The sequence below is a fragment of the Pan troglodytes genome, chromosome 8 (genome assembly GCF_028858775.2).
Source record: "Pan troglodytes isolate AG18354 chromosome 8, NHGRI_mPanTro3-v2.0_pri, whole genome shotgun sequence".
Taxonomy (NCBI): domain Eukaryota; kingdom Metazoa; phylum Chordata; class Mammalia; order Primates; family Hominidae; genus Pan; species Pan troglodytes.
Window position 1 is genome coordinate 96,628,399 of NC_072406.2, and position 18,302 is coordinate 96,646,700.

The window sequence follows — 18,302 nt, forward strand, 5'->3', positions numbered from 1 at the left end:
ATGTCTCTGTCCTCTTCCTCTGCTCCCTTTCCTAGGATGCCTCTTGTCATTGTGTTGTAGCATATCTGAAACACAAGGCAGCTTTGTTGACATCACTGATGATGCTTGTTAGTAGGGACTTGTCAGTGCTGCTAAACGTTTTTGTTAGTCATTTCAAGTATCCATGTCCATTGCAGCTGCTCTGGAACTCACAGGAAGATCTAAGTTTTTGCAAACTCATGGAAGAATCACCTGGGTAAGATGGAGTTTGTTACAGGGTTTTCAGCAAGTTAACATGTGGAAGAATTATAGTATTAGAACAAAAGTTTACCATTGTGATGTGTCAAAAAAGAAGAGTGGAAGATGGTTTGCTGACAATAGTCCTCTAATGCTTTGAGAATAGAGGAAGGTTTATCCATCTTTAATAAAATGCTGATAATGTATTAGCATCCTAATTGCATTCAGAGTTCAGAAATTCTAACTAGAAACTGTAGAGACTGCTAAAACATTTCACCTAGTAAAGCAGTCCAGAATTCCTAGACAGTTGGTTAACTGTGAATTACTTATTTTTTGTTCAGTTGCTATGGATTTTTTGTACTATTTTTGCTCCTGTGCATTTATTAAATATGTTTATGCAAAACACTTGGAACAGTACCCAGCACTGGTCAATAAATGTTAGCTCTTTAGTATGTGTATAATGTGAAACATGAAAATTGAATGCATGAAGTTATTTCTTCAGTATTTTTTAGAAAGAGTATGTTTTCTATTTTATGATCCCCGCCGCCCCCCTCCCCCCACCAAATGTTTCCTAATTTTGGCCTGGGCACTTTCCTTTTAGTCAAGGATTAATAGAGAGTACTAACCATTGGTTAGTGTCAGAGTTATTAGGGGGGTGGTTATTATTTGATTCAGTTGTTGTTATATTCCTAATCTTTAAGGCTCTTGTGCTTTAATGGAAATAATAGCTTTTTTATCTTTTTGATCTCCTAAAATCTGGACTGCTAGACTGTTTAATAAAAAGGAGCAGAATTTTTTGAAGCATATTAATAACTTAAACACTAGTAACTCCTAGTTGTCTTGGGCTGTCCCATGCATTTATTTTATTTCATTTTTTTTTTCAGTTTTCAAAAATAATGACTTGGTATATGGGGCTTTCACTTAATTTATTTCTAATTTCTAATTTTTAAATTGATCAGAACAATATATTTCTATGATATAAGTTCTTTGGAAGGTGTTAATATTTTCTTTGTGGGCTAGAACAGAGTTTGGAAAATTTTCTTTAGAAGATCACGTAGTAAATATTTTAGCCATTTTGGGCAAGACACAAAATTGAGGCTATTATGTAGATAAAACATTTCAAATGCGACCATTTAAAAATGTGAAAGCTTTCTTAACTGTAGTAAAAAGAGGCAGCTGGCCAGATTTGTCCTGTGAACCGAGTTTGTTAATCTCTCGCCAACAGCGTGGTCAGTTTTTACGATGGCTCTGTTCGTTTGAATGGAATATATATTTTCTGTATCTTAGGTAGCAGTATGTCTATTATATCAGGCTTGTTAATTGTACTATTTATATCTTGCTTATCCTTACTAAATTTTTGCCTTTGATGTGTGAATTTCTGAGAGTAGTGTTAATCTCCTGCTATAATTACAGATGTCTCAGTTTCTCCTTTTAATGCTGTCCATTTTTGTTGTAGTATTTTCAGGCTATTGTATCAGGTATATACATGTTTATGATTGGTACATCTTCTTGGCAGATTGGTCCTCTGATTACTAATTAGAATTCTTTGTTTATCTTTATTAATACTTTCCTTCTTTAATGGTACCCTGCTTCTCGTGTTACAATAATATTGCTATTTCAGCTTTTTGTGGGTGTGATTGTTGAGATTTATCTGGTGTTTCTCTCTCCTTTTTACTTGCTTTTAGCTGTTTTTTGATCAAATCTTATCTTAGTTTTTTAGAGCTGCCATAACAGATTACCACACCGTGGAGGCTTACATTAATAGAAGTTTATTCTGTCATAGTTCTGGAGGCTAGAAATCCAAAACCAAGGCGTTGTCATCAGGGCTTTTCTCTGTCTGAAGGCTCTGTAAGAGAAACTTGTGTTTCTTCTACCTTCTAATGGTTACCAGCAATCCTTGGGATTCGTTGATTTGTAGATGCATCTCTCCAGTCTCTACTTCCATCTTCACATGACCTTCTCCCTTGTGTGTCTGTGGGTCCAAATTTCTCCCTTCTTATAAGGATATCAGCTATATTGGATTTATGACCCACCCTAATCCCGTGTGAACTCAACTTGATTACATCGTAAAGGCCTATTTTCAAGTAATGTCATATTCACAGGTTCTGGATGGACATGAATTTCTAGGGGGGACATCATTCAAGCTAGTGCAGTTCTATTGAGATGCAATATACACAGTAAAATTCAGCCTTTTGGTGTGCAGTTTTTTTTAAGTGTTTAATAAGCATATTTTATTTAAATAAATCCTCTCATAGGAAATGAAGAATTCATTGCTTTTACTTAGAAGAAGGCTGTTAAATAGATGTCAAATTTATATATGCAGCTCACCAGTATTTCCTTATTGGCAACATCTGTATTTCCACAAGACACTTCCCAAAAGGACTTCTAAGTCTCAAAATTCTGTCTCCTTTGATGTGCTTCTCTCTTGATTACACCCAGGCTCTATTAATGGTTTGGTTCATATCATTATCTCCTTCTTCATATATTTTCTTTAGAATATTCATCAATCCCTCACTAGCGTCTGTTTCAGTATCATAGGAGGGTTTCTCTTTTTCTTTGCACTTGATTTGGTTTGGCTATGTCCCAACCCAAATCTCTTCTTGAATTGTAGCTCCCATAATCCCTACGTGTTGTGGGATGGACCTGGTGAGAGGTAATTGAATCATGGGGGAAAGGGTTTTTCCCATGCTGTTCTCATGATAGTGAATAAGTCTCATGAGATCTGATGGTTTTATGAGGGGCAGTTCCCCTGCACATGCTCTCTTGCCTGCCACCATGTAAGACATGCCTATGCTTCTCCTTCGGCCATGATTATGAGGCTTCCCAGCCACGTGCAAATGTGAGTCCATTAAACCTCTTTTTCTTTATAAATTACCCAGTCTCAGGTGTCTTTATTAGCAGTGTAAGAACAGCAATCTTTTTCAGCCTGAGCCAGGTAATCCCTCCCACCTTGTGTTTTCCACTTTCTTTCTTTTTTTCTTTTTCTTTTCTTTTTTTTTTTTTTTTTTTTTTTTTTTGAGAAAGAGTCTTACTCTGTCGCCCAGATTGGGGTGCAGTGGCGCAATCTCGGCTCACTGCAACCTCCACCTCCAGGGTTCAAGTGATTCTCCTGCCTCAGCCTCCCTAGTAGCTGGGATTATAGGTGCCTGCCACCACATGTGGCTAATTTTTGTACTTTTAGTAGAGACGAGCTTTTGCCATGTTGGCCAGGCTGGTCTCAAACTCCTGACCTCAGGTGATCTGCCTGCCTCAGCCTCTCAAAGTGCTGGGATTACAGGCGTGAGCCACTGCGCCCAGCCTTTTCCACTTTCTTTCTGCATAAAATAAGAACTGTATCAGTCTTGACCTTTTTTGAACTGCCTTCCACAGAAGTGAGTTTCAGGAGATTGTTCACAGTCATGGAGTAACTCCTCCCACTTAGATTCTTTACCAAAAGATCAAATGACCTCTCTGTAAAATGCACCTGCACATTCTCAGAGGGAACTTGATGAACTCCAGTTAAGGTAATGTAGATTTTCACAGACTTATCTGACTGAACCCATCCATAATTACTGGTTTTCACTGTATATCCCATTGTAACGGGAGCAACCACAGCATCTGGCTTTTCATTATCAAGAAGTTCTGCTTTCTTCTATGATTTCTGTTGCATCTTGTTCTGGATTTCTGTCTCAATTTTGGATTTTTTCACCTGTAAGGGCATCACGTACTCCTTTCCTAGTAGCCTTCTCCAGCAACACCTTTGCTTCTTCTAGATGTTTCTGTAGCTCTTCCAAAGCCTAGATCGGGCTGGGTCAGGCCAAAGACCCGAGCTGCAGCCACACAGGGGAGAGAACAGGAAACGCCATGCAGAGCCCTCAAATCAAACACAGACCCCCACCTGCATGAATTCAGTGTACAGTTTTATGAGCTTTAATTGACAATTGTGCAGCTATTACAATCCCCTCCCAGAATTCCTTATTTTCTTTTAAAGTCAATTTCTACACCCACTGCTAGCTCCTGGCAACCACTGATATGAAAAGATTATCATATAAATGGATATGATATAGCCTTTTGAGTATAATATATAGCCTTTGAGTCTGGCTTTTTTTACTTAACATAATGCAACTTGAAATATTCATTTATGCTGTACCGTGTATTAGGAATTCGTTTCTGTATATTGCAGAGTTAGTGTTCTATTTTAATGCTACCAGTTTGCTTATTCATTTACCAGCTGAAGGGTATTTATGTTGCTTTCTAATTTTTTTGCAGTTACAAATAAAACTGCTGTGAACATTTGTTTACAGATTTTCATGTGAGCATGTGTTTTTATTTCTCTCGGGTAAATACTTGGGAGTAGGATTGCTGGGTTGTATGGTAAGTGTAAACTTAACTTTTTAAGAAACTACCAAACTGTTTTCCTTGGTGACTATATCATTTTGTATTGCCACTAGCAATGTAAGAATGTAACTATTGTTCTGCATTCTTGCTGGCACTTGGTATTATCAGTGTATTATAAAAGCCACTGAATAGGTGTTTAGTGGTATCTCATTGTTGATTTAATTTGCATTTGTGTAAAGATTAATGATATTGAGCATATTTTCATATGACTGTTTGCCATTTATATGTCTTTTTTGGTGAAGTGTCTTTTTTGCCTATTAACACAAATGTCTTTTCTTACTGATTTTTGAGAGTTCTTTATATATTTTAGATATAGCTCCTTTATTAGGTATGTAAGTGATGAAACAAATGGATATTTTTAAAAATGGGACTAGCTTTTTGGGCAACTATGTACAATTGTGTTAATAACCCTGCACCTTCACATTCTCATTATTTTCTTACTATTGTTTTAAAATTAGCTGACACTTTAAAAAGGCTTTCTATGAGTTACGCATTATGCTCGGTATTTACTTGAATGATTGCAGATATTTTCTTCCAGTCCATGTCTTCTTTTATATATATATATTATATATTATACATATAAATATATAATATATATTTATTTTAAATATATATTTATTTAAATATATATTTTAAGAAATATATTTAAAATTATATTTATATATAAAATATATATTATAAAATATATAATATATATATAAAAGACATGGACTGGAAGAAAATATCTGCAATCATATATATTTATATATAATATATGTATAATATATAATGTATATAATATATGTATAATATATAATGTATATTATATATTATATATAAATTTATATTTATATATCTGCATATATATGCAGATATAAAATATATATTTATATATTATATATAATTATATATAATTATATTATTTTTAATTTTAGTTATAATTATATAAATTATATATATTTATATATAATTATATATAAATATATAAAATTTTGTTTGTTTGTTTTTGTTTTTGTTTTTGGAGACAGAGTCTTGCTCTGTTGCCCAGGCTAGAGTGCAGTGGCGTGATCTAGGCTCACTGCAACTTCCACTTCCCTGGTTCAAGTGATTCTCCTGTCTCAGCCTCTGGAGTAGCTGAGATTACAGGCGAATGCCACCATGCCCAGCTAATTTTTTGTATTTTTTTCCGTAGAGATGGGGTTTTACCATGTTGGCCAGGCTGGTCTCAGAACTCCTGACCTCAGGTGATCCACCTGCTTCGGCCTCCCAAAAGGCTGGGATTACAGGTGTGAGAGCAAAAGTTCTGCTCTTGAAGTAAAATTTATCATTTTTTTGCCACCATTTTTTCCATAGATCATGTTTTTGGTCTAAGAAATCTTTGCTCAACCTAAGATTGCAAAGATTTTCTATATTTAAGTGGATAAGTTTTATAGTTTTAAGTTTGAAACTTAGGTGTATAATCTGTTTTAAGTGTTTTTGTATGTGGTATGAGTTATGGGCCAAGATTATTTTTATCACGTGTATGTTCAGTTGTTCTAGCACCATTGGTTGGAAAGAATATTGTTTCTGTAGTGTTTTGCCTTTGTAATTTTGTCAGAAATGCCTTTGACCATAAATGTGTGGGTCTGTTTCTGGACTCTTTTCTTTCCGTTGATGTATGTTTATCTTTTTGCTATTATCACTTTCTCTTGATTACTGGAGCTTTATAGTAAGTCTTGAAGTAGTGTGACTCTTCCAACTTTCTCTTTTTAGAATTGTTTGACTATTTTAGTTCTTTTGCCTTTTCATGTAAATTTTAGAAGCAGCGTTTCTATTTCTACAAAAAATAAATTCTGCTGGGATTTTGATAGGGAGAATACTGAATCTCCAGTTGAGTTTGGAAGAGAATTGATATCTCAACAATATTTAATCTTTCCATTCATGAACAGAGGATATCTCCATTTATTTAGTTCTCTCTGATTTCTTTCACATATACACACACATATATTCCTTCACATATACACATATATACATACACATATATGTATATACATATATGTAAAAGAAATCAACCTATATATTTAATATACAGAGTTAGTCTGTGTTTTGTTGGATTTGTACCTAAGTATTTCTCTTTTGTTATTTTGGATTTTTTTCCCTTGTCTTTTGGATTTTGCTTTATCATAAATGGTAGTTTTTTTTAAATTCAATTTTCAGTTGTTTGCCATACACAGTTGATTTTTGTATATTGACCTTGTATTCTGTGATTTTGCTAAATTCATGTACTAGTTCTAGTAGTTTTTGTTTTTGTCTTTGAGACGTTCTCGCTGTGTTGCCCAGACTGGAACGCAGTGGCACGATCTCAGCTCACTGCAACCCCTGCTTCCTGGATTCAAGCGATTCTTCTGCGTCAGCCTCCTGAGTAGCTGGAATTACAGGCATGTGCCACCACACTTGGTTAATTTTTGTATTTTTAGTAGAGATGGAGTTTTGCCATGTTGGCCAGGGTGTTCTTGAATTCCTGACCTCATGTGGTCTGCCTGCCTCAGCCTCCCAAATTTCTAGTACTTTTATTATAGATACTTAAGGGACTTTCTACACCATACATTCTGTGTCTAAATGAGGTTATTTTATTTTTTTCTTTCCTATTCGTTTGCCTTTTATTTCTTTTTCTTGCCTTATTGCACTGGATAGAAACTCCACTATGATATTGAATAGGAGTGCCTTGTTCCTGGTCTTGGGGTAGAATATTCCGTGTTTCACCATTAAATATGATGTTACTGGTAGGATGTTTTGTTTTGTTTTGTTTTGGTTTTGGGGGGGAATCAGAGACAGGATCTCCTTCTGTTACCCAGGCTGGAGTGCAGTGGCACAGTCATGACTGACCACAGCCTTGACTTCCCAGGCTCAGGTGATTCTCCCACCTCATTCTCCCAATTAGCTGGGACTACAGGTGCATCCCACCACACCTGGCTAATTTTTTATAGTTTTGGTAGAGACAGAGTTTTAGCATGCTGCCCAGAATGGTCTTGAACTCTTGGGCTCAAGCGATCTGCCCCTCTTGGCCACCCAAAGTACTGGGGTTACAGGCATGAGCCACCATGCCTGGTGGGTTTTTTGGATGAACTTTATCAGGTTGAGCAAGTTCTTTTATTCCTAGCTTTCTGAGTTTTTTTAAAATCCTGATTGGATATTGAATTTTGCCAGGAAATTTATCTGTGTAGTCTATTGAGATAATTGTGCAGACCTTTTATTTCTCAATTTGGTGAATTACATTGCTTTCTGACTATTGAACCAGCTTTGCATTCGTGGGATCAACCTCAGTTGCTCATGGTGTATTTCCCTTTTTACATATTGTTGGTTTTGATTCTTCGATTTTTTTTTTTTTTTTTTTGAGACGGAGTCTCACTCTGTTGCCCAGGCTGGAGTGCGGGGGTGCAATCTTGGCTCACTGCAACCTCTGCCTCCCAGGTTCAAGCAATTCTCCTGCCTTGGCCTCCTGAGTAGCTGGGACTATGGGCATGCACCACCATGCCCGGCTGATTTTTTTTTTTTTTTCGTATTTTTAGTAGAAATGGGGTTTCGCCATGTTGGCCAGGCTCATCTCGAACTCCTGACCTCAGGTGATCCCCCCCGTCTTGGCCTCCCAAAGTGCTGGGATTACATGTGTGAGATTTTTAAAAAGACTTCTGCATCCTTATACATGAAGAATATTGATCTGTAGTCTTCTTATACTGTCTTTGTTTTAGTATCAGGGAAGTGCAATTAATGGCCTCATTAATTGATTTTATTAATTTAATTTGATTTTTCTCTAAGTGGTTGTATAGAATTGATGTTATTCTCTTAAATTTTGGAACAATTTGCCAGTAAAACATCTGGCCTCAGATTTTTTTTTTTTTAGTGAGAGGCTTTAAACCATGAATTCATTTTTATTAATAGTCATATGTTTACACAGGTTATCTATTTCATCTTAGGTGAGTTTCAAGAGTTTGTTGCTTTTGAGGAATTTTGCCACTTCACATAAGTTGTCAAATTTGTGTGTGTAGAGTCATTCATATTATTATTGCTTTATTTACTCTTAGCATTTGAGATGTCTGTAATGATATTTCTGCTTTCATTCCTGATAATGTTTTGATTTGTGCTTTCTTTTTTGCATTTTGGCAGTTTTGCTAGATGTCTAGCAATTTTCAAAGAAAGTGTTTTTAGTTTCATTGATTTATTTGTTTTTTAATTTTCAGTTTCATTAATTTCTGCTCTTGATTATTTTCTTCTTTCTGCTTGTTGTACGTTTATTTTGCTCCAGTTATTGATTTGACACCTTTGTTTTAATAACAGTATTTCATTCTATAATTTTCCCTTATCACTCTGCTTTAGTTGCATTCCACAAATTTTGGTATGTGGTGTCTGTTATTTTCCTTCAATTCACAATATTTTCTTGTTTTTCTTGAGACTTCTTCTTTGACCCAAGGATGATTTAGAAGGTTGTCTACTTTTCAAGTGTATGGAGATTATCTTTCTGTTATTAGTTTCTAGTTAAATTCTCTTATATTCAGAGAGCATATGTTTGGTGTATTTTTAGTTCTTTTAAATTTGGTTTCTCAAATCTGTAGGTTTGTGTCTTTCACCAAATTTGGGGTGTGTTTATCCATTATTTCTTGAAATATTTTTTCTGCCCACCCCTATCCTTCTGTGACTTCAATGACAGGAGTGTTAGCTCTTTTATTACTGTCCGCATATGTTCCTGAGCAGGCTCTGTCAATTTTTTTTGACCAATCTTGTTGCTCTTCATCATTCAGATTGGATAATTTTTGTTGATCACTCTTTAAGTTTATTGTGTAATCTGAAATGCTAGTATTTAGCCCATCAATAGTGCATTTTAAAACTTTGGTTTTTGACTCTTTTCAGGTCTAAAATCTCCATTTGTTTCTACTTTTTATATTCTGTTTTTGTTTTTTTTTCCCTGAGATTTTCTCTTTGTAGTCCCTTCAAGAGTTTATTCTTTTGGAGAATTTTAATAACAGCTCTGTTAAAATCTCTTCCAGTTCTACCTTCTGTGTCATTTTGGTGTTGGTGTTTTTTGATTGTCTTTTCCTTTGTGAGTTGACATTTTCTCCTCTGTTTAGATGTTGAGTAATTTTGGATTATATATTAGATATTTGAACGTTGTATAATGAGATTCCTGATCTTCTTTAAATCTTTATTTTGTTTTTAAACAGGCAAACAATGTGGTTGAGTTTAGGCTACAAGGTACAGCTAGCTGTCTTGATTGTGGTTTTAATGCCAGCTCTGTTTTCAAAGCTTTTGCCATGCTTTCCAGATCTGTTCTGAGTATACACCTTCCAGAGGCTAGTCTGGGACCTGGGAAGTGATCTTAGGTTATTTTTCAAAGTCTTTGCTATGCTGTTTAGGATCAGATCCAAGCAAGTGCTGCTCAGGGATGAACCGATGAATTTACAACAGCTTTATGGAGCTACTTTACTCAGTTCCTGGTATTTTGTGACCTCTGGTATTTTCTGTTTTGCTGGACTTCTCTTTTTTCCTCTATCCTTAATGCTGTTGTTTTATTTTTTCTATTCTGCTGTACACTTCCCACAAGTACACCTGCATTTAATGCAAAGCAGTATGTGCTTGTGTTGTCTCATATTCCTTGGGGTTCCTGCATTGCAGTTGGGAAGAAGACATTTAGATATTTGGAAATAATTCAAATTTTACAGTCTGTCTCTCTTCTCAAATATACTTGTAGGTAGGACTGGCGATGCTTTTATATGTCTAGGCAGTAATAACGGAGATGAACTTTTTACTGAGATGAGTCCTGTAAAACTCACTTTACTTTCTTTATTTCTTAATTTTTAAAAATGTATTCCGAGAATATTGCTATTCATTAGGATGTTGCCTATGTTCTTAGATCAAAGTCTTAATGTCCATTTGACACCACCATAGAAAAGTAATTTATCTATGCTGGAAATTTGGCAAACACTTACTCTCTTGACTGTCAATCAGCATTACCTTTTGAACTGCCCTAAATACACATTTAGAAATTCTGGGCCCCATCCCTAGAGATTCTGTGTCAGTGGGTATACAGTACAATAAATTAAGAAGAAAATAACCTGCATGCTCACCTCCCCTATTGTAGACATTATCCATGGTATGGGAGAACCAGAAAAGATATATCTGAGGAAGATTGCAATGTTATGTTCCTTGAAGGTTGCTGGTTCAGTCACTGGGTTTACTGAGGCAGCCAGGAATCATGAACAAATAAGGTGTTGAACCTCAGTTGTGCTGCCTTGGTCAGGGGCTCAGTCCTGATCAAGGTAGCACGTCATCCAGTTATATTCTTCTCTGGTTCATTTTTCTTGAGGCTGTCTTTCTGAACCATTGAGCATGTGGTTTCTTATTACTAAACCAATTCAGCAAAGGGTGGAACTTAATATTGTCATCCTATTTTATTTATAATGTTTTGGAACAAAAATCTTTATTTCAGCCTTTTTTGAGGCATGAGATACATCCAGTAAAGTGGTTAAGGTGTACCAATCTTAAGTGTACAGCTCAAGCTTTTCATATGTATGTTTAACTACCGTACACTCAGGACATAGAACATTTCCAGCTTCCTACTAGGTTCCCTAATGTTCCTTCTTAGTCAGTAACCCCCTTCCCTTTAGTCTACCATCATTCTTCTGATTTCTAACACCATAGATTAGTTTTGCCTTTTCTCAGACTTCATATAAATGGAGTTATGTGATATATATCCTCATGTAGCTAGTATTTTTAATTCAGTTATTTTTGCTGCTAAGCCTTACTGAGTTACTTAATATTATTGTTTATGGCTCCTTGATACTCAAAACATGTCTAAACCAAAGCAGATTCAGTTGACCTTTGTTTTACACTTTTCCTAGGTGAAACAGTCTTAAAATTCTTTAGGAAAGTTCTCATAATGCTTAATGGTTCTGTATTTCAGCCGCTTATATAGTATCCGTTATTTACTTCCACAGATTATTCTTGCCGTAGCTCCCTTTTTTCTTCTTCCACATTTCCTTCTAACAGTATATATAGGGGAAATGAAGATTTCTAAAATTTTGTCTCCCATTTGTTCTTCACCATGCTAGCATTTGGTCTTCACCATGCTAGCATTTGGTCTGGGTAAATTCAGGTTGAACTGAATGTCCACAATTACTATATTAATCTGGTGTTTTTCTTCCCTTCTTTCTGACAGCATGATGGAAGTGGTTCATTGCATGATATTCAACTGTCATTGCCATCCAGTCCAGAACCAGAAGATGGTGATAAAGTATATAAGGTATGACTATGTAGTCATGCTGGATTTTTCAAAATTCTTTTTAAATACTAAAATAATGATACAATGACAATGAAAACAATAATAAATGTATTAATACCTAAAGCATCAGGTTTGTTCTTAACTTTTGCTACTTTGTTAAGTTGAAATGATATCTCTGTGGTGCTTTAATTTGAATTTATCAGTTGGATAATGATCTGTCCTTGTATTACTACTGTTGCAGGATTTAAAAAGAAAATATATTGCTCATAATGATAAATGATAAGAGTTTTAAAAATATGAGTAGGAATAAAAGTTAAAATGGTTATAGGTGCTTCTCATATATAAATCCCAAAATTGAAGAAGTATACTGAAAATGAGATTAATTTATCTTTTTTCATGTTTAAAAATACAGAATACAGATGTATTTTGTGAGTGAAAGTGTTTTTTTTATAATTCTTATTTATGTCTATTTTTAGTTGAAGAAAACTCTTTTATTTTGCAACTATTTAAGCAGATATTTATTTCTTAAGCACACACAGAGATTCTTGGTTAATTTAATGTTTCCAAGTCAAGTTATAGTTAGCTTTTACATCCCATTTTCAGGGTACACTTATTAGTGTTTGCTAGTCATCTACAGTAACAACCTGAAAGCAATGGTGGCTTATAATAATGAAATTTATATTTCACTTACATATTGGCTGTAGATCAGCTGGGACTCTGCTTCATGTGTCTTCCTCATTCTGGGATCCATACTGAGACGGATCAGCCCCTATTGTGGGACATGTTATTGTGCCAGTGGGAAGAGAACTTTGATAGGATCACATGTGAATTCTGCTTGGATGTGGCACATATCACTTTCAAAACAATTCAAGGGGCCAGGCCTGGAATTAATAGGGCAGAAAAGCGTTATTTGCTCATAGGTTGCAGAGTGATTTATTGGGAAGAAGATTGTATATAAAGCAATCAAAATCACAAGAGTATAGTACAGTAGTCAATCTCATTCTCTCATCTTGGCTTTTCAACTTGTTGACTACCTGTCCTTGCTCAGATTGCTTCCCAACCCTGAGCTTTCATCCTACTCTCAATATAATACATTAAGTCAGCAGGTTCACAGCAGGCCATCTCTTAACACTCAGTTGAGAACCATTGACTTAGGTAATCTCTGATGACCTCCCAGTTTAGAAAAAAAAAAATTGTGAATTTGTGACTGACATTTTAAAAGCAAAGTTGACCTCTTTCCTGAATTTGTGTGTGTGTGTGTGTGTGTGTGTGTGTGTGAGTGAGAAAAAGTTTTTTACATATAAAGATTTTTTTTTTTTTTTTTTTTTTTAGACGGAGCCTTGCTCTGTCACCCAGGCTGGAATGCAGTGGCACAATCTCGGCTCACTGCAGCCTCGGCCTCCTGGGTTCAAGCGATTCTGCTGCCTTGATTTCCCAAGTAGCTGGAATTACAGGCATCTGCCACCATGCTCGGCTAATTTTTTATATTTTTAGTAGAGATGGGGTTTCACCATGTTGTCCATGCTGGTCTCGAACTCCTGACCTCAGGTAATCCACCCACCTCGGCCTCCCAAAGTGTTGGGATTGCAGGCATGAGCCATCGCACCCGGACAAGAAATTATGTTTTAAAGAAAAAAAATTAATTCCAACATTTTTACACAATTGGTATCTTTACTCTTTTCCAGTGTTCCTTTCTAGTTCATCTAAATATTTAATGCTATATGATAGACATTTTTTGCTTTTTTTTTCTTTTTTGAGATGGAGTCTCGCTCTGTTGCCTAGGCTGGAGTGCAGTGGCGTGATCTCGGCTCACTGCAAGCTCAGCCTCCTGGGTTCACGCCATTCTTCTGCCTCAGCCTCCCGAGTAGGTGGGACTACAGGTGCCCACCACCGCGCCCAGCTAATTTTTTGTATTTTTAGTAGAGACGGGGTTTCACCGTGGTCTCAATCTCCTGACCTTGTGATCCGCCCGCTTCGGCGTCCCAAAGTGCTAGGATTACAGGCGTGAGCCACTGTGCCCGGCCATATGATAGACATTTTGTTACACAGTATTTATTTCTTGTCCCTGCTCCATTTCCTTCCAGGCAGATTATTCCTAGTCTTTCTTATTTAAGCTGAGTTGCAATAGGTCATACTTCTCTTTTCTTCAGTATTCTGGTCTCTTTTGCATTTTAATCAGCAAATCCCCAACTGTGTCACCTTTCATCCAAAATGGTTTAGCAGTGCAGTTTCAAATGACACAAATACTGCATCTCGTGCCATTAAAATTTTAGGATCTAAAGTCTCCATTGGACCTACCGTGCCTCTAATCTATCCTTTTATTTAATCTCAGGACAGATCCCTCTCCCATTCCCTTAATGATCTCTTCCAAATAGCTCTCTCCAAGTTCCATGCTTAGCTATACTTCTCAACCTCTGCAGGTAGCCTTATGTTTGTTCATCCAGTAAATATCTTATGCTTCCTGCCTTCTTGCTTTCTTTTTTTTGTTTGTTTTTTTGTTTTTTTTTTTTTGAGACAAAGTCTCGCTCTGTTGCCCAGGCTGGAGTGCAGTGGTACAATCTCGGCTCGCTGCAAGCTCCACTTCCTGGGTTCACGCCATTCTCCTGCCTCAGCCTCCTGAGTGGCTGGGACTACAGGCGCCCGCCGCCACGCCTGGCTAATTTTTTTTTTTTTTTTTTTTTGTATTTTTAGTAGGGACGGGGTTTCACCGTGTTAGCCAGGATTTTCTCGATCTCCTGACCTCGTGATCCGTCCGCCTCGGCCTCCCAAAGTGCTGGGATTACAGGCATAAGCCACCGCGCCCGGCCTCCTTCTTGCCTTCTAATTTATCTATATTTGTCTCATTCTTACTCCTTTGTTCCAGTTACAGGGGAAAAGTGTCCACTGTGCTATGGAAGATCAGCTCTTCTGTGTTCTTAACTCTTGTCTTCTGCTGCTGCTTAAGGACCTAACTGCATCTCTTCCTCCTCTCTCATCTGTCTTGAGTGCGCCTCCTCTACTTTCTTGTCATTATTCATTTGTAAATGTGTATATCTCACTTAATTTCAGTAAATCAAATACACTTTTTCTTGACTCCTTTTAAACTCCTTTCCAGTTAGTGTGAAAACTTGGAACAATGAAAATAGCTACCATTTCAATGCTGTAGACGTTTGACATGACCTTTGTTTTAAAAGCTTTCTCCTTTGGCTTTTGTGTCACTTCTCTCTGGAATCCCTCATACCTTTCAACATTTTTTCCTGTAGGTTTCTCCTCTTCTTTAAATGTTAGATTTATATCTTTAGTCCAGTCCTCTTTGAACATCTTACTCTCATAATTTCAAATATGACATATATGGCTAACATGTAAAACTCCTTTCTTTCATGCTTGGTAATCCAGTTGCCCACTGGACACACTTACATTGTATGTCCCACCCATAAGTACTTCTAACACAGACTCTCTCTCTCTCACCCCCCACATACGTGTGTGTGTGTGTGTGTGTATTTGTATGTGAGATGTCTTAAACATTTTATTTATTTAATGAAAAAACTGATAACTGTTGAGCTCAGAAACCAATACCCCAACATACAGTACTTTGACATACTGAACTGAAGAAACCTCAAGATCTGTTCTGGCTCCACCATGTCCCCACCTCCCCCCTACTGCCCACCCACCTGTGTAACAATATATTTAAAATTCACACATATTCCTCTTTGGACATACTTGTTGTTCTTCTGTATTCACCATTTCTTTTGTTGGCGCAGCTATTCACCATGTCACTCAAGCTAGAAATACAGTGTCACCCTTGAATGCTCCTCTGTTCTTTTCTCACATGCAGTGAATTGCCAAAAATCTCAAAATTTTGATTTCTTCTCTCCTTTTTCATCTATATTATCACTCTCTTGGATCAGGCTCCTACTCTTATCTAGATTATTATAATATTTTCATAAGTGCCTAGCTCAGTTTTCTTGCTTTTGTTAAAATTTGTCCTCTAAACACCTGTCAAAGCCATCTCAAATGCAAATCTGTCACTCCCTAGCTAAGGCCATGCGTGATAGTCATGGCTCTCTGTGATCTGGCCCTTGCATAGTTTACTAGCCAATTGCTTCTCAACATTAATCAGAACCTATGTGCAACAGCGACACTGCTTATACTTCTCCAGACGTGCTATGCTTTCCCTCACCTTTGTATTATATTGTATGGCACTTAGAATCCTTTAACTAAAATTCCAAGCCTACCACACTCCTCTATCTTCTGAATCTTGTGCTTATCCTTTGGAACCCCACTGTAGTCCCTCATTTCTGATGTGTGATGTCACTTCTTTGCCTATCTTTATATATAAAATCAGTGTTCCCAATGCAAAGAGATGATAAATGTTTGAGATGATGGAAATGGTAATTGCCCTGATCTAATCACTATAAATTATATGTATCAAAACATTACTGTGTAAACCATGAATATGTACAATGTTATCTGTCAATTAAAAGTAAAATTAAAACAATGAAATGGTTTTGGTGGGGGAAAAAAATCCTTAGCGCAGTGCCTGCCATACAGCAAGTGCTATATACATGCTGGCTATTAATGTTCTTAGCACATTATTTGTTGATTTCATTTTTGGGTCTATTTCCTGTGTAACACTGTCCGAACCTACTGGTGACTGCATGAATGATGGCTACATAGTGTTCCATGAAGTTGCTACATTTTATTCCCGTTGTCCTCTTACAGGACAATTGTAAACTTGTTAACTTTCAGATAACACCTTGTTATAGGTTTTCTCTTTCTTAGGATCATTTCTTTCGTATAGATTCCTAGGAGTAGGATAACTGAATCAGAGTGCAGGTATTTTGATGGCTCTTAAACATACAGATGTATATTTGTCCAAATATACATAACTGCTATGTCTGATGGTGTGCCATTTTTTCCTGCAGTCTGGTTAATTACATTGGGTATTTCACCACTAACTTAATATTTATAAAACAATACTTTATTCAACAAGTTAAATACAACATTTTACCAGTTATATGTATATTTGTGAGAACTGGCTACTTGTCTGTTGAGGCCTTAAAAATGATCTTAAATGTTTAGACAGGCTGTTAATATACTTGAGATATAAATCCTCTGTCATATTTGCATGGATTATCAATAGCTTTTAACTAATGTTAATTGTTAAGGTGCCTTAAAATGTTATATAATTAAATATAAATCATTTCTTTTGAATAGCTATATTTGCTACATAACTTAGAAATGTGTCCTTCTAAATGTATTCTTAGAAATGTATCTTTCATGATCTGCAATCCATCTTTTTTGTCTTTATGAATTTTTATAATTCCTAAACTTAAAAACAAGTGGAGATTATCTTTTGTATGTAATAAAGTCTTTTTCAATTATAGTGTACATAATAGCATTTTAAAAATCTTCCACATTGTTTGGGATGCTTATGTGATATGTTCAAGGCTTTGTAAAATGTCTATTTCTGATCTCTTTGTTAAAGAGAATATATGTTTTTGTTCCCGATGTAGCTAAAGAGGATGACATTCTTTGCTTAGTTACAACACATCCTAATTATTTGCTTACTTGTTTTTCTCTCTGGAAAGATGTTATTCACATCTATATTTGAATTTCCTTGCTTATATTACCTTCTCTTTTGGATAACTGAATAATGAAACACAAACAACATGGGCTAACTATAGGGTAATGATTAACACTTTGGAAATGTAACTGGATTCCTGCTTAACTTGACAGTAGGTTTCCATTTAATAGTACTAGGCATTTCTTATAGATCCTATTGAGAAGGTGTTCTCTCTTTGATTCAGGAGGTACTCCTCAAAAAGTGGCTCATGGTCAAAGAATCTTCCTTGTTACCCTTCAGGCACATTTATCTTTTTTGCTGATTTGTAAACCAGCCATGAAATGCCTCTGTGCCTTTAATTATTCTATTGCCTCTGCTTCTCATGCCCTTTGTTTTCTTTCACAGGCTACTCTTATGTATCCCTTGAAGTCTAGCTGAAGTTGCTTTTTTGTATGTGATTTTTTTTTTTTTTTTTTTTTTTACTCTGTGGCCTATGTCCCAGTTTTCTTATATGTAAAAAAGGATTACAGTACCTACCTCAGGAGTGTGGGTAGAATCAAATGCTTAGATAAGTGCAAGTGCTTAGTTTTTAACATCTAATAAGTTCTCAATGAATGCTAACTGTTGCTGCTACTATTGCTCATTGTCAACATGTCAGACTTCATTACCGGATGAAATCTTAGATTTTTTTTTAATAGAGGATTTCCCCCCTAAATGACCAGATAGTTTGTTCATTACTGTGTCTTCATCATTGATTTCATGCCTCTCATTATGGTATTTTAAATACCTCATCTAAAAATTTTTTAATATTTCAGAATGAAGATTTATTAAATGAAATAAAACAACTTAAAGAGGAAATAAAGAAAAAAGATGAAAAGATCCAACTATTAGAACTTCAGCTTGTAAGTATTGTAGTATAATGTATAGAGACTT

The 18,302-nt window shown here is 35.9% G+C and overlaps 1 protein-coding gene and 1 pseudogene across 16 annotated transcripts in view; one reads left to right on the forward strand and one right to left on the reverse strand.

The window, feature by feature from the left end:
- The window catches only part of CCSER2 (coiled-coil serine rich protein 2), a 186,123-nt gene that overhangs the window by 123,492 nt on the left and 44,329 nt on the right, over window positions 1–18,302 (forward strand). For all 16 annotated transcript variants that reach the window (XM_016918773.4, XM_016918774.4, XM_001155270.5 and 13 more), the window contains 2 exons: window positions 11,762–11,845; window positions 18,185–18,271. In XM_016918773.4, coding sequence (XP_016774262.1) covers window positions 11,762–11,845; window positions 18,185–18,271 — 171 coding nt within the window. The remainder of the gene's footprint in view (window positions 1–11,761; window positions 11,846–18,184; window positions 18,272–18,302) is intronic.
- Window positions 3,488–5,136, reverse strand: LOC104008232 (calcyclin-binding protein-like; annotated as a pseudogene).